The sequence below is a fragment of the Paroedura picta genome, chromosome 7, assembly GCF_049243985.1.
Source record: "Paroedura picta isolate Pp20150507F chromosome 7, Ppicta_v3.0, whole genome shotgun sequence".
Classification (NCBI taxonomy): domain Eukaryota; kingdom Metazoa; phylum Chordata; class Lepidosauria; order Squamata; family Gekkonidae; genus Paroedura; species Paroedura picta.
In genome coordinates, this window is record NC_135375.1 from 31134587 (window position 1) to 31149483 (window position 14897).

General features: G+C 39.3%; 1 protein-coding gene across 12 annotated transcripts in view; it reads left to right on the forward strand.

The window, feature by feature from the left end:
- MAST4 (microtubule associated serine/threonine kinase family member 4) overlaps positions 1 to 14897 on the forward strand; it is a 275824-nt gene that overhangs the window by 207719 nt on the left and 53208 nt on the right. For all 12 annotated transcript variants that reach the window (XR_013233058.1, XM_077347278.1, XM_077347279.1 and 9 more), the window contains 4 exons: positions 1551 to 1708; positions 4338 to 4413; positions 6207 to 6416; positions 13675 to 13776. Coding sequence is in view for 11 of the 12 variants with exons in the window: in XM_077347278.1 (XP_077203393.1) it covers positions 1551 to 1708; positions 4338 to 4413; positions 6207 to 6416; positions 13675 to 13776 (546 nt within the window). In the remaining variant the exon portion in view is untranslated. The remainder of the gene's footprint in view (positions 1 to 1550; positions 1709 to 4337; positions 4414 to 6206; positions 6417 to 13674; positions 13777 to 14897) is intronic.

The following is a 14897-nucleotide window of genomic DNA, read 5'->3' on the forward strand; positions in this document are numbered from 1 at the left end:
TGAACAGTTGCAAATTAATATCCCAATATACCACTGAACTTCATTCATATTTATTTTCAACTTCAGATGGAGTGTAGAAAATTAAAAATAAATATGAATTGCATTTTGTCTACTGTTGAACTGCATCATGCTGTCATGTTCTGCTATGCTGTTAACCCTTCTGAAAACAGCTTACTGCAAATTACTGTGGTTTGATATTAGTATGATTATATTTCATATTATGTCTCATGTGGTCTGTTATTTTCCTAATAACCAATCAATCTGAAACTGTCAGTGCTATTCATTAAAACTAAAGAGCAAGCATAGGGAAAATAAAATTAATGGAAGAGCTTTGCTCATTATTTTTGTATACACAATTAAAAACAAAAACAGAAGATGTTATTTTATAAGAATGTATAACATTTGCGATTGAGAAACCCCTGGAACATCCTTCAGGCTTTAAGAAACCCCAGAAGTGGCGAGAACGTGCAGAATATGGTTGGGAAGCATAGCTGTGTACTTGCCACCCGTGGCTCCTCCCTTTCCCATCCCCTCCAGGCCCATCATTGGCCAGTTTGGGAGGGGGGAAATGGGTTGACATGGCCATATATAGTCATATCACCAAACAAACGTTTAACAAATTTTAAAAATTTATTAAAATTAACTAACTCCCACCAATTCGGGAAACCCTTCCAGGGCTGTTAAGAAACCCCAGGATTTCATGAAACCCTTTTTGAGAAAGTCTGCTGTAGAACAAAGATTGAAAACATTGGCACCTTTAATACCAATAAGGCTTTCACAGCAGAGCACATTGAGAGACGCAACTCTATAGAGATATGATTTGCAAGCCCTGAGAGGCATTATAATAACCAGTAGCTTAAATTGAACCTGAAATATAATAGGCAGTCAGTGAAGCACTTTCAAAACACATATAATCTCTATATTGCTCTTATTGTACCATTGTTTTCGTCTATTGGTCTTTGTATTAGCATCTTTTTCAATTGTGGCTGTCTTGATTTTCCTTCACCTAACTAATTAGTAAGGAATTTCCCTCAGTTTAAATCAGCTGAAGTTTCCACATTATCTCAAAGGCAATCCCATGTAGAGTGCATTACCGGTGCCTTGATGTTACTATGACCTAGATTAGCATGATCAGGACAGCTAACTTGAGATAGGGAACAACTTCTGTGCTAGATATATGGAAGAAGGCATTCTTAGTAGTTAAGTTAACCTGTGCCTCTAATAATTATGGATCCAGTATAATTCCCAAGATTCCTCGTTGATTTAGTGAGGATCAGGTAAATCTCATATATTCCTAGTTCCACTAACATTATCTGTTTTAATTGCTAGTGGAAAACTGGCCAGTGGAAGACTTTTTGCAAGAGCAAGAGTATGTCTATACAGTTGCATATAAAATTGATGTGTTTCTAATTGTATTGCTTTAAATAATTCCAAAGATAATTCTTCTTTACTGTGTTCTGAAAACTTTGGATTTCTGAAAGCAATCTATACTGTTTATAAAATCACTTTTGGGCTATGCCATGAATTAACCTTCTACATTTGTATTGCAGTCATCCTGTTCCTCCCAAGAGAAGTTACACCAGTTACCATACCAACCAACACCAGATGAACTACATTTTTTGTCTAAACATTTCTGTGCCACTGAAAGCATTGCCAGTGATAACAGATGTAGGACCACGCAAATGCGTCCACGTTCAAGAAGTCTCAGGTGGGTTAACTTGTCTAGAATCAGAAATTGTATCTGATTGTAGGAATGTATGTAAATATGGCTCTTACAAATATATCGATAAAATTTTATGTCTGTAATATAGTCTAGTTTCAGGGACCATTTCCTCTTGGAGGGGTAAAGTGAATGTAGCCTTCTAGTTGCAAACATGGAATGGTAAACCTCATGTTTGCAGCTCTCCATACAGGAGACCCCTCCCTCATAATCCCACTGCCCCATCACAGCTTTTTGCCTCCCAATGAGGCTGCAAGGTAAAACAAAACGAACTTCTCCCCCTGCTCCTTGGTTTGTCAATCACAGCAAGCCACCTAATCACAGCACAACAGTTTCTTGTGGAATGAAAGTTTCTTCCCCCCCCCCCCAGTCCCCAAAATTAATTAAAAAAAACAAACTGGCACTTTCTGCATTTCTGTGTGGTAATGCCACAACACAGATGGATTTTTAATAAAAAATTAACACTTCCGTGTTGCTATGGAGAAATGTCAGAACAATACAGCACCCCCGCCCTTTGGGGGGATTTGTGGTGTTTTGAACTCTATATCTGGGTGGATTTGTGAGATGCTGGAAATAGTAACTGGACCCCGAAGAGTCATTGGGTGTGAACACTGGGCTTAAAAACATACCACACAGATACCTGGATGATCGGGAGAATGCTGCTTCACCTGGAGCCCTTCCCCCTTTTCCCTGTTCATTCCCTACCTGCAGAAAACACAAACAGGGCTGTGTTTTGCCTGCCTGAATTGTGATAGGCTGGAGACTGTGACTGGGGGACTACACAAATTGGAATTGTGTAGTTGTGATGTTCAGTGGGCAATAGATTACTTTTTTCTTTATGTTGAGTCAGGGTTTTTGGCAAAAAGTGGGATGAACTAATCCTCTTAGTTTCTAGGAATACATTAAAATACACTTTGATTGATGCTTTGAGTTTTCAACAAATAAAACTAATAATTGCCCTAATGTTTATATTTATGATGAAATTCTGTGTTAACTTGCCTAGTATTTCCCAGTAAAATGCTAGCTTGTACTGCAGCAGACATTAGAAACAGATTGATAATAAATAAAGTAACGCTGACATTAGGAAAGATTTATGGTAGATGAGGATTTAGTGATAGATGCAACAGAACTTGTTTTGGGTTCTTAAAAGCCTACTTATACATATTTTAGATTCCAAATAAGGCATTTTAATACAGTGCTGATATTATGTGCCTAATGTACCTTTTGGCAGAACAGAATATTTGTACCACATGTTAGTATGTAAATGATATTTCTCATTTGTAGGACAGGAAGAATGTACAAAGTGACCTGCAAAATTTAAGAAATGCCCCGGTTAACCCCACGGCACAGGGAAACATTGCAAAGCTGGCCAGGCCATTTTTTGCCACTGTGGAATGTCCACACGGGCCTGCAATGGAACAGGCCCCATTGGCCCCCACAGCGGGCTAAGGAAACACAAATTCTCCCACGTTCCTTTAAACCAGTGGTTCTCAACCTGAGGGTCGGGACCGCTTTGGAGGTCAAATTACCCTTTCACAGGGGTCACGGCAGGGCAAGCAGCTTGGCTGGGAGGGCATCATCCACACAAAAGCCTTGTGGGGTAGATCGAGATAGAGCGTTCGTCTATCTGGAACAGTGGAAAATAGATCAGCATGCTGGGACAAGAGGCAAAACTGAACTGAGAAACACCAGAAAAAAATAAACAAAAAATCATGAACCATGGATCTTCACACCATTGGTCAGTTTCAGTCTAATTTCTGTGACAGAATAGTTGTATAATTTTATGGTGGGGGGGGTCACCACAACATGAGGAACTGTATTAAAGGGTTGCGGCGTTAGGAAAGTTGAGAGCCACTGCTTTAGCCTGAGGCAAATGAGGGCTGGATCTGCAGCAGACCCGGGAGGGGGCTGCATCATGTCAAAGTGGGAATTAGCCCCGCTTCTGTATGACTGCCCACGGCCTTTCCCACCCATGCGGAAGCAGCCTATGTCAGTCTTTGCTGCATTGTCTATTTATTTGAATACTTAGCTAGCTCCTTAGTTAGTCAGGTCTCCTACTATGGCAGGAGACCTCCCAACAATGCTGATTGTTGCCTGCTAGTGCTTCAAAGGCCAGTGAGGGGAAGATGAGGGAAATAGGATGGTTGCATGGATCATGTGACAGCATACAATCTCATTTCTGCCTGAAAATTTTAAGTAACTTCAAAATGACAGGTGTGGTGCTCTAAGATTTTTTTAAGGAGTTTTGCCTAAACTCACCACAGAGTTTAGACAGATCCTAGGGCATCAACCCTGTTATGACATCCCTAATAGGAGCAGCATGCCTGCAAGTGTGACTCAGGTGCACATCCCTGCAGTTGTTCCAGGGTGCCAGAAAATGGCCTGGCACCCCTAATAGATAAACAATATAAAACAATCTTTAAAAAGTGTCTGAAATTTACTTAAAAGCAAAGGGGAAGCATCGCTTTACACACCTCCTTATGGTGTCAGCCTGCCAGCGTTTTATTTTGTAGTTATAGAGCATAATGATGCTGACACTGCCAAAAAACATGAATTTAAAAAATCATTTTCAGTTCATTCAAGACAAGTTTCAAGGGATAATTTGCTTTCCTTGCAGCCCTGGACGTTCTCCTGCCTGCTGTGACCATGAAATAATTATGATGAACCATGTATACAAAGAAAGATTCCCAAAGGTAATGAATAATATTAATTGTATCCAGTATCTAACAATAAAAACTCCAGGTTCTAAGGAATAGAATCTTCATATGCTATTTTGAGTAAATCAGATTAATTTATCTAAGGCAAAGGAGCTTCATTAAGGCATCAATATTCATCCTTAAGCAATCATTTTAAAACATATTGTTGGCTAGATACTTACAGTGCAGCTAATCTGTGCTGGGGTGGAATTATTCTGAGAATTTGCTTCTCTTCTGTTACCAGGGTCCAAAAAGCCCTGTGCACACATTCCAGATTTTTCTCTGCAGCAATTTTATGCTGCTGGAGGCAGTTCTACAAGGTACTTTACTTTCATGTGGCATGGTCAGGAAATAAGGTCCTAAATCCTACATGGAAACCTCATGCACCATTTTTGTAACATACCTCAGATGTTGCATTATTGGGTCTTTTATAAGTTCTACTGTTCTACTGTTTTCACACACCAGTGTTTAAAATATTGTTTTACTAATGTGTCGTTTGAATTGATTTTAAGTGTAGCTGCTAGCTTAAAACATGTTAACTCTTTTTAAGGTTAACTCTTTTTAAGGATTCACTATAGTTTTACTAAGAGCCTCTTGTGGCGCAGAGTGGTAAGGCAGCCGTCTGAAAGCTTTGCCCATGAGGCTGGGAGTTCGATCCCAGCAGCCGGCTCAAGGTTGACTCAGCCTTCCATCCTTCCGAGGTCGGTAAAATGAGTACCCAGCTTGCTGGGGGGTAAACGGTCATGACTGGGGAAGGCACTGGCAAACCACCCCGTATTGAGTCTGCCATGAAAACGCTAGAGGGCGTCACCCCAAGGGTCAGACATGACTCGGTGCTTGCACAGGGGATACCTTTACCTTTATAGTTTTACTTCTTTTTCTTTTCTTTTTGCATACATGGTGAATAATGGATTTGCACTTCACATTTGATCTTGCAAAGTCTGTAATATCAGAACTCCAGATTGTAGTCTATTGAGTAATACATATTCTGGGGCTCACATTTACAATTGCCTTCAACTGTCACATTTACTTTATTTCCTGGCATGAGACCTGTACCTTAGGGAGGTTCACAGCTTACCCGTTCCTCCAACAGTAGGTGTTTCACATTGGGAACCACCTGAAAACTACAAGACCCACTTTCCTGAAACTTGGACAGATGCCACATTGGGAAATGCTTTAGGATGCTTAGGGCTGATCCTGCGTTGAGCAGGGGGTTGGACTAGATGGCCTGTATGGCCCCTTCCAACTCTATGATTCTATGATTCTACGATTCTACGATTCTACGATTCTATGAAATGGTACTCAGAATTGCTATTGGCTGCATCTAGGGTTGTGTGTGGTGGTGTCCTAATTGGCTGTTCCAGGCCGCTGTGGGGAGGGAGGGGAGGCGCGGGCACTGGTGCGTAACTCGGTGCACACACACCGGTGCCCGCGCCTCCCCCCTGTGGTGTGCCGTGACGCTGGCTTCCTTGGCCTGGAATGGCCGATTTGGACGCTGATGCACACAACCTTAGTTGTATGCTAACATGGTTCCTGAACCACCAAGTATCACTGGTCTACAGCAGTATTTAGTTTATATCTACTCACTACATTATATTCTACCATTGTAATTAGCTTTCTGAGTTATATGTCATTCCTTGTAAAAAAATTATTTGTTGTATTTTCTAAATTTCTAATAAGTCCTGTTATGCTGTGTCTCTGGATTGTTTTTCATGTTTTACATTCTGCTTTGAGGCTATGAAGTAGATAATAAATAAATATGTATTAAAACTTTAAAACAATTTGTCTAGGCTACAGCTCAGATGGAAGAACGACTTCAGGAGATTATCACCAACCATTCTCCTGACAATGTCCTCCCCTTGGCAGATGGTGTGCTTAGTTTCACCCACTATCAGATCATTGAGCTGGCTCGTGACTGCCTGGACAAATCTCATCAGGGTCTCATCACCTCACGATATTTCTTTGAATTACAACACAAACTAGACAAACTCCTACAAGAGGTATGAATTACACAAAAATTATCTAGAAATCACTGAGATATTTTCATTTAAGTATGTTTCTAAAGAGGATATGCCACTGCATTCTATTTTAAAAATACAGAAAATACACGTATGGCTCAATGGCTGCTGAAGAAAACTTATAGCGGTGATTCTTAAATAAAGTGCACTTTTTCAAAAATATGGTAAAATGTTTAATATTCTCCCTTCAGAGATATGGGACTTCTATAATTTTGAAGAAAAGACATACCATCCTGCAATAGCCATTTCATTATGTCAGAACTATAATATGGGGCATCTGATTTGATAGTGCCTTTGACATCAGAGAATATATAGGACACAGTCACCTTCCCCAAGCATGTCAGTTGATACAGGACTTACATTGTTTTGTTATAGTCATTTTTAATTCTTGCCAAAGTGCTTCCTGCTGTGTTGTATGACTTAGATATGTATTTAGAAGGGGGGAAAGTACCCATCAACATTCTACTGATTGAGAATAAGTTTATTGTTTTTGAAAGTTTGTTCACTTACCAACTTGAGGAATTTTATTTTGTGTCTTTTCTTCTAAAAGCCCATTTGTCCTTGGCAATGCTACCTTCTAGTTTGTAGCAATTAGTGGGGGGAGGGGGGGTTCCTACCTGATGATCATAATGCTGAGCACTTAACCTGCTATGAGAGCACAGTTGGAACCTGAGTAATAAGCCTGAGAAAGGCTTATTTTGTATATATATGTACACATGTATAATTTCAAAGCAAAGAGTGTACAGCCACTGAAAAGTTGTTTAGGAGTAGTTCTACAAATGGTACTCAACTTCACAATTATGTATAATATGAGGATTTATTTGAAGATCTAATACTTTTACTCAGTATATATTTTCATCGACTGATAATATACAAGTTTGAATCCTTAACATAGGATGGGCATGAACCGCATTTTTGGAGTTCAGTTTAGTTCAGTTTACTCAGAGCTTTCTGTTCTTACTGAACTGGCCCAAATTGCCTTAAAATTCATGGAAGTTTGTGGCAGCTCTTTAGTTTGTGTACATTGCTTTGCAAACCATGAACTGGCCAAACTTTAGTTCATGAGCTGGTTCATGCCCATCCCTACACTTGACATCTTGATGCATTTGTGATAATAGTGTTGGAGAACATGGAGAGGACCTTTATTATTATTATTATTATTATTATTATTATTATTATTATTATTATTATTATTATTATTATTATTATTATTATTATTATTATTATTATTATTATTATACTTCTTGCCCGCCACTCTCATTTCTGGCTCACGGCGGGTTACAACCCCATTAAAAACCCCATTAAAACTATACTGGACGTAGCAATATACATATACATGTCAGACTCCAACAATAAAAACCATAACGGAGGACCCCTCTAACCCCACCTGGAACGAATACAGGGGCACAAGGAGGAACACAGAATTCATAAGTATATACTCTTATACTGGGGGGGAGCCTGTCAGATATTCCTTGCCATGCTGGCCTCAACTGTAGACCTGACGGAAGAGCTCCATTTTGCAGGCCCTGTGGAAAGCCAAAAGCTCCCGCAGGGCCCGCAGCTCCTCTGAGAGCTCATTCCACCAGGTAGGAGCCAGGACCGAAAAGGTTATGGCCCTAGTCGAGGCCAAGTGGGCCTTCCTGGGGCTGGGAACAACCAGTACATTAGTATCCGCAAGACCGTAGGGCCCTGCGGGGGGCATAGGGTGAAAGACGGTCCCTCAGGTATGTGGGACCCAGACTGCAGAGGGCCTTAAAGGTTAAAAACAGAACCTTGAACTGGATCCAGATGGCAGCTGGCACCCAGTGCCCAGCAGTGATTAAAATTGTGCCTCATGAAGCCAACGGACTTAATCAGGCATTTCCTTAAATCTTTATAATGGACATTTCTCTGAATTTAACGCTTGATTCCATTACAAAGCTTTCTGCAGTTTTCGTCACAATTAAATCATTGTCCATTATATTGTAAGCACCACTTAGGTTTTTAAAAATTTGTTTTGAAATGTATAAGATAACAATATTAAGATGTGCCATATTTACTTGAGAGGATGACCGTATTGAACATAAGACACCTTTAAAAATACATTATACACATAGTTTTTAAAAAATTACTGTACATATTTGTAGTTTATAAAATGACTCACTCTTTTTCTTGACCACATGCCTCAAAGAATACCTAGTCTTCCTTAAGAGCAAATACCAAAAGTGAATTCACGTGAAACATTTTTTTTACTGCCTAGAAAGTAAACATGAAGTGCAGGAAATAATAATGGTTAATAGCAAACAGGATTTTAAAAAATTAAGTAATGCTTTAGTTTCAAAGAGTATTTTCAGGAATAATTTTGGTGGTGATAAATTATGGGTGGCAATTGGATAAATTATGGGTGGCAAAACACACCTGTATACAATATCCTCGGACTCACACAGAGTTTTTATGATTTTCATTTATGTACTTTTATTCCCAAGTATGAAAACTATCTTTTGTGCCACCTCTTACAATGTTCATCGTAAGCTTAAATCCTTGCAGGGATGACTGCTGTTTGCTGGAACTAAATTGTGGGAACCCACTTTGAGTTTCTGATGATACATTCGTTGTCAGTTCCCAGCTGTGACATTCAGTAGATAGCCATCTCCTGCTGCTTGGCACATTGTGATTGCTCTGCATGGCTAGGAAAAGTTATGAGGTGGCTGAGCAGCTTGATTTAGCTGACATTTTTGTAGTTCTAAGGTCAAGGTCAATTTGAGTTTAATGTTTTCTTGCGGCAACTTATTTTACTTTCATGGAATCTTTTGTTCATGTTCATTAGGTGCGAGTCTAAACCTGGGAGAGAAATTGAGGTACATGCAGCATACCAATGTTTGCCAGACATAGCTACGACACACACAATGCAACTAATCCTTCTTCCATAAGCCAGGCAATACCATACTGCAATAATAGATCAGTATTGCCTTTAAACAATTAGATTTGTCTCTTAGGTTTAATGTTTAATTACGTATTAAGGTTTTATTGAGTTAGCTGCATCTTATGAGTTAAAAGAAATCTTACAGGAAATTTCAAACCAGGCAAAGAATTTGTAACAAATATAACCTGTTTGTTCGATTCAGCTTTGCACTCATGAATATCCACCCTGTACAGTTGAGAATAAGTAGTGGATGCAATTTGAACTTTATCCTGCAGCTTCTATTATTCTAACAAAGAAGTGCCTTTTTGAGACAGGAACAAAGGGATGCCAGTATCTTTCTGCCAAAAGAAGCAACATATGGCTTCTTTGCATTCATTAGGTCTCTGAGAGTCTATTCTTTGGTACTTGACAAAAAAAAAGTTTGAAAGAATTCAGAATGCAATTCAGAAACTCTTGCAAATTCTTTTCCAACCTTTTTGAAGAAAAAATGTTCTTTTGTTCCTTTTCCTTCACATTATTATCTCCTTTTCTTTTCTGGTTATCTACAGAACGTACCATTGCATTTACTTCTTGTAGTTTAGTCACCTACTGCACCCCTAGTACATATAGTTGCTTTTTATTCCACAGATGAGGTGAAATGTTTACTCGTTAACTGTGCAGCTGAAAATATAAAAAATATTTGCTCTGGTTTAGCAATGGCAAGCAGTATGTCAAAGCAAGCCTCTGTATGTGGATCACATGGCCAGATGTGGTCTCTGAGTTCTGGATGGTATTTTAAATAACTTGCTGTTTATATGACATTTGTGGGTCAAGCCTTTGAATGTACTTGCAGGGATAGATGATTCATCCTAAGCTCCCCCAAAGAAAGGAAGTATCGAAATATAATAAGTAGTAGCTGATTTGTGCCATCAACTTTCACAGTGCTAATCGCATTGCTGGTAGGAGGCTGATCCAGGTTGTTTTAATTTGTTTTTATGCCTTTGGATCATTTTTAGGTTTTATTATTATTTTATTCTATTTATATTAACTAAACGGCACATAAGGTTTACAGAGCTCTGTATTCCAGTGCTGTATAAACTAAATCCAACTCTACTTAATTTCACAACACCACTTAATTGTGGCTCTTATATTAGGGTCAAATGATATATCATATCCAGTAATATATTTAGCTACAAATTCTGAAAAATGTATAATTAATGGATTTCAAAACATATGCCATGTGCTTGCATGCAAAGCCTTACACCATTATCAGTTTGTGCTCTCTAGCTTATATAAATATATTTCGGACTCAGTGATATCAAGTATCGACTCAGTTTATAGAAACTCTCCTTTAATCTGTGGACCCACGGGAGCCTGACAACTACCGTCCCATCTTGCACTTAGCATTTCTGGGAAAGTTGGTTGAAAGGGCTGCTGCGGACCAAATATCAACATTCCTGGAGGAAACTTTAGCCCTTGATCCATTCCAGTCAGGCTTACAGTATTAAACATATTTAGACCTTCTCTTGCTCTGTTTTGACTACAAAAATGACTGCCATGAGAGGCAGAGCCAACCACAAAATGATTGCCACTAGGATTGTGCACGGTGTCTTCTGAAGCGGCTGTTCCAGGCCGATGTAGCCAGAGCTGCAGGGGGAGGGAGGCGCAGGTGTCAAAGTGCCGTTCGGCGCACACAGGCAGGCGCAGAGGTCTGCACCTGCGTATGTGCGCCAACTGATGCACTGGCATCTGCGTCTCACCTCCCCTCTCGCAGCGCTGGCTGTGTCGGCCTGGAACGGCCACTTTGGACACCATCGCACACAACCCTAATTGCCACAATAGTGAAATCATGCTTAGCTCTGTTAGTAGATGTCCAGTGTTTTAGGCAGAAACATTGTTTAATGAGATGTTTTTTAAAATTAACAAATTGTTTAAAATATTTTCTAGCATACACAAAATAAATGAGCTAGCATCAAAACCTTCACCTGGCAAAACCTTCATTTTGCAGGTATCTAATGCACTTATGTAAAAGAAAACGAAAAAAAAGCTGCTTCTTCTAGCTGTTTCTTTACATAAGCCCTTCTTTCATTTATTTATTTTAATTATTTATTTTTATATTTTTACCCTACCATTCACCATTGGACTCAAGGCATCTTACAACAAAATTAAAATACAATAATTAACTAGTTTCCATTAAAAAAAAACAATAAATTGTATTTTATTGCACAACCCTAGTGGCAGTCATTTTGTGGTTGGCTCTGCCTCTCAAGGCAGTCATAAAAAATCTATCTACGGTACTTGTATAAGCAATTGTTCAATTACTGATTGGGGCCATGTGAAGTGCTTGGAATAATTCCTGTAGGTGGACTTTTGAACTCAGAAGACCTATTCACGACCCAGATGTTTTTAACCCACACAATTACTTGTGAAAATGACAGTCGGTGGTGACCACTAGGGTAAAGTTATTATCTTGAAAGGAGTAGGGAAAAATAATCAAATCAATCCATGTCTCCCTGTAGTTGGGCTTTCTTTATAAGTTTCTGCGTGGTTCACCCACCGGTTTGGTGTAGTGGTTAGGATTGTGGACTTCTAATCTGGCGAGCCAGGTTCAATTGTGTACTTCCCCACATGCAGCCAGCTGGGTGACCTTGGGCTTGCCACGGCGCTGATAAAGCTGTTCTGACTGAGCAGTGATATCAGGGCTCTCTCAGCCTCACCCACCTCACAGGGTGTCTCTTGTGGGGAGAGGAAAGGGAAGGCGATTTAAGACTCCTTTGGGTAGAGAAAAGGAGTAAGAACCAACTCTTCTTCTTCGTGGCCATTTTGTGGTTGCACATACCACCTTGTTTCAGAATTTGAGTTTCTTATATTTTATCACATTCATTCTGTTTCGAACAGCTTTTCTCTGTCCATCAGTTTCTGGGTTAATCTATTCTCTGAATTCTTGAACTATTTCCCAATTTAGATATTTTAACACTTCCATGGATCTGTTCGATGAGTAATTTCCCCCCCCCCTTTTCCTTATTTTCTTGGGGGGGGGCGCTTTTTAAATCATTTAGTTTTTTAACAGGTTTCTTTTTACTTGACCAATCAGAGACTGCATATATTCACCCTCCATTAAGAAAGAAAAGAAGAGTTGGTTCTTATATGCTGCTTTTCTCTACCCGAAGGAGCCTCAAAATAGCTTACATTTGCCTTCCCTTCCCTCTCCCCACAACAGACACCCTGTGAGGCAGGTGAGGCTGAGAGAGTCCTGATATTACTGCTCAGTCAGAACAGTTTTATCAATGCTGTGGCGAACACAAGGTCACTCAGATGGTTGCATGTGGGGGAACACAGAATCCGTCCATGCTCCTAACCACTACACCACGCTTGCTCTCTATTAATAATATCCAAATAATCAACCCATTAGTTCATTAAGAGCTTTGATTAACTAATTAAGCCATTATAAATTAATTAGTTATGAATCAACAAAACAGTGGAGCCTCATCTCACAATGATTTCCATCAGGCATATTCTTCAGTGCCTGGTACCTGAGAGGCCTATGGGGAGGGTTTGATGCTAATTTACTACCTCTTCCCTTCTGTAGTTTAAGAAAAAGTGCAAGGTACAGAATTTGCTTGACTCTGGTTTCTGTACTTTTCTGTTAGTATCTGATGATGATTAAATTATTTATATAGAATGTTTATATCTATAAATCACTTTTTAAGAAAAGTGGTAAACAAATAATTTTTTTCACCAGTTGTAGCAAAGAATGAGATGATGGCAGTTTACCATAGCTATATGAAAGAAAAGTAAATTATCCCTCTGAGTCATCCATGATATTGTGTTTACCTATTTTCAACCAAAGATGGTATTGCCAATTTGAATAAATGTCGAATGGGAAACTTAAACCTAACATGTATAATCTATTGTTTTCTGTAGGAGTAATTGTGTAGTTGAAGTTTATTATATTTATATATTCTATTATATATGAGTGGCTTACAACCTTCACAATAAAACAAAGATAAAAATGTTTTAACATTAGAAACAAGTTAACATTTGAAATCCTAGGAGCTCTTCAGTTTCATTCCGGTGGTAGGGGCGGTAACATGCTACATTTTTTTTCAGCTGGGTGGCATAAGTTATTATAATAAGCTATTTATAGTTTTTCCTAACTGGCATGCCTATTAATTCATGTCCTGTCTGTATTGATTATCGCTGGAAGTTTGTTTCTCTTCCATGAAACTGTAAATATTGTTTTGTGCTAACCTGATTAAATCAGTTGAACTGAGCTAAAGTGTTTATCTTGGTTTGCCACACTAGTGATTTTTCTGTGTCTGTTTTTATTATCATGACTCTTTTTGTGCTTCTTAACAGGCTCAAGAAAGATCAGAAAGTGGAGAGCTGGCATTTATTAAGCAACTTGTCCGAAAGATTCTTATTGTCATTGCTCGTCCTGCTCGCTTACTTGAATGTTTGGTAAGATGATTCCTATTGTAATCAGTTTGGACATTTAGATTGCTAAGAAAAGTCAATTGAAAATTTTTGAAAAGGGGCATGTTAAGTTTTGAATTGCTGTTTGGAAGATCAGGTACAAGTGGAGAACCTGTGAGGAAGACTCACAGGAAAGTACCAGAAGTGTCTCATTATTCCTTTTTTTCCCTCTTTATTTTTCCCTTTTCCAGTCCATCTTTGTTTTCAGTCTGTTCCTTTCATTTTCTCCCTCTCGTTTTCACACTTACATACCGGCTTTTTTCTGCTTCCCCTAGGCAGCACTCGCCTTGTTTCCCCATCTTCCGTCCTGTTCCTTTTTTTCTTTTTTGCTCCTCTAAAACTTTATCTTCTTCCTGTCCTATATTTGATTTCAGCTCTGCTCACCTCCCTGCCCCACATCGCCCACTCTCTGCTGGCCTTCCCCCTATTATTGTCTCTCTGCTTGTCATTGCCCCCCCCATTGTTGCCTCTCTGCTGGCCCTCCCTTGCATTGTTGTTCTGCTTGCTTGAGGCAACCATTGTTGACGCAGTGCGATTCCACTCCCCCTGTTCTTGGCAGGGTTCTTTCTTGCTCCCCCCAGTCCTCAACACAGTTCTTGCTTCCCCTACTTTGCCATCCTCAGTACAATGCCTGCTTGCCCATTGTTCTCTTGAAGGATCCCCCAAGTTTGCAGAAAAATCTGTTTCGTGTATGTCTCTCTCCAATCCATGGATTTAGATATCTGCAGATAGGACTACACTTTGCTTTTAGATATACAGATTTTTTAAAAATTACTTGACAGACTGGTACTATGCAAGCATTAAATCAGTAGGCCTTTTTGGTTCCCCTGTCACTATTTGAGATTACTTTTGTAAAAGTTGTGCTGATAGAATTTGACAGCATTCATGATTTTGGTTTTGTGCATGTTTGTGTGAGGTATAAAATTTACTTTTAGAAATATTCAGAACTAGCTTTATGTTTTCTGCAAGCATATAAGGCTGTTAGGGCATCTTCACTTTATGTAATGAAGTTGTTTTGTTGAATTTTTCTACTGCCCTTCCCAAGTGCTCAGGTTGCAGGTTACTACTACAGCTTGCTGTAGTCAAAAGACTTTGTGGCTCATTAA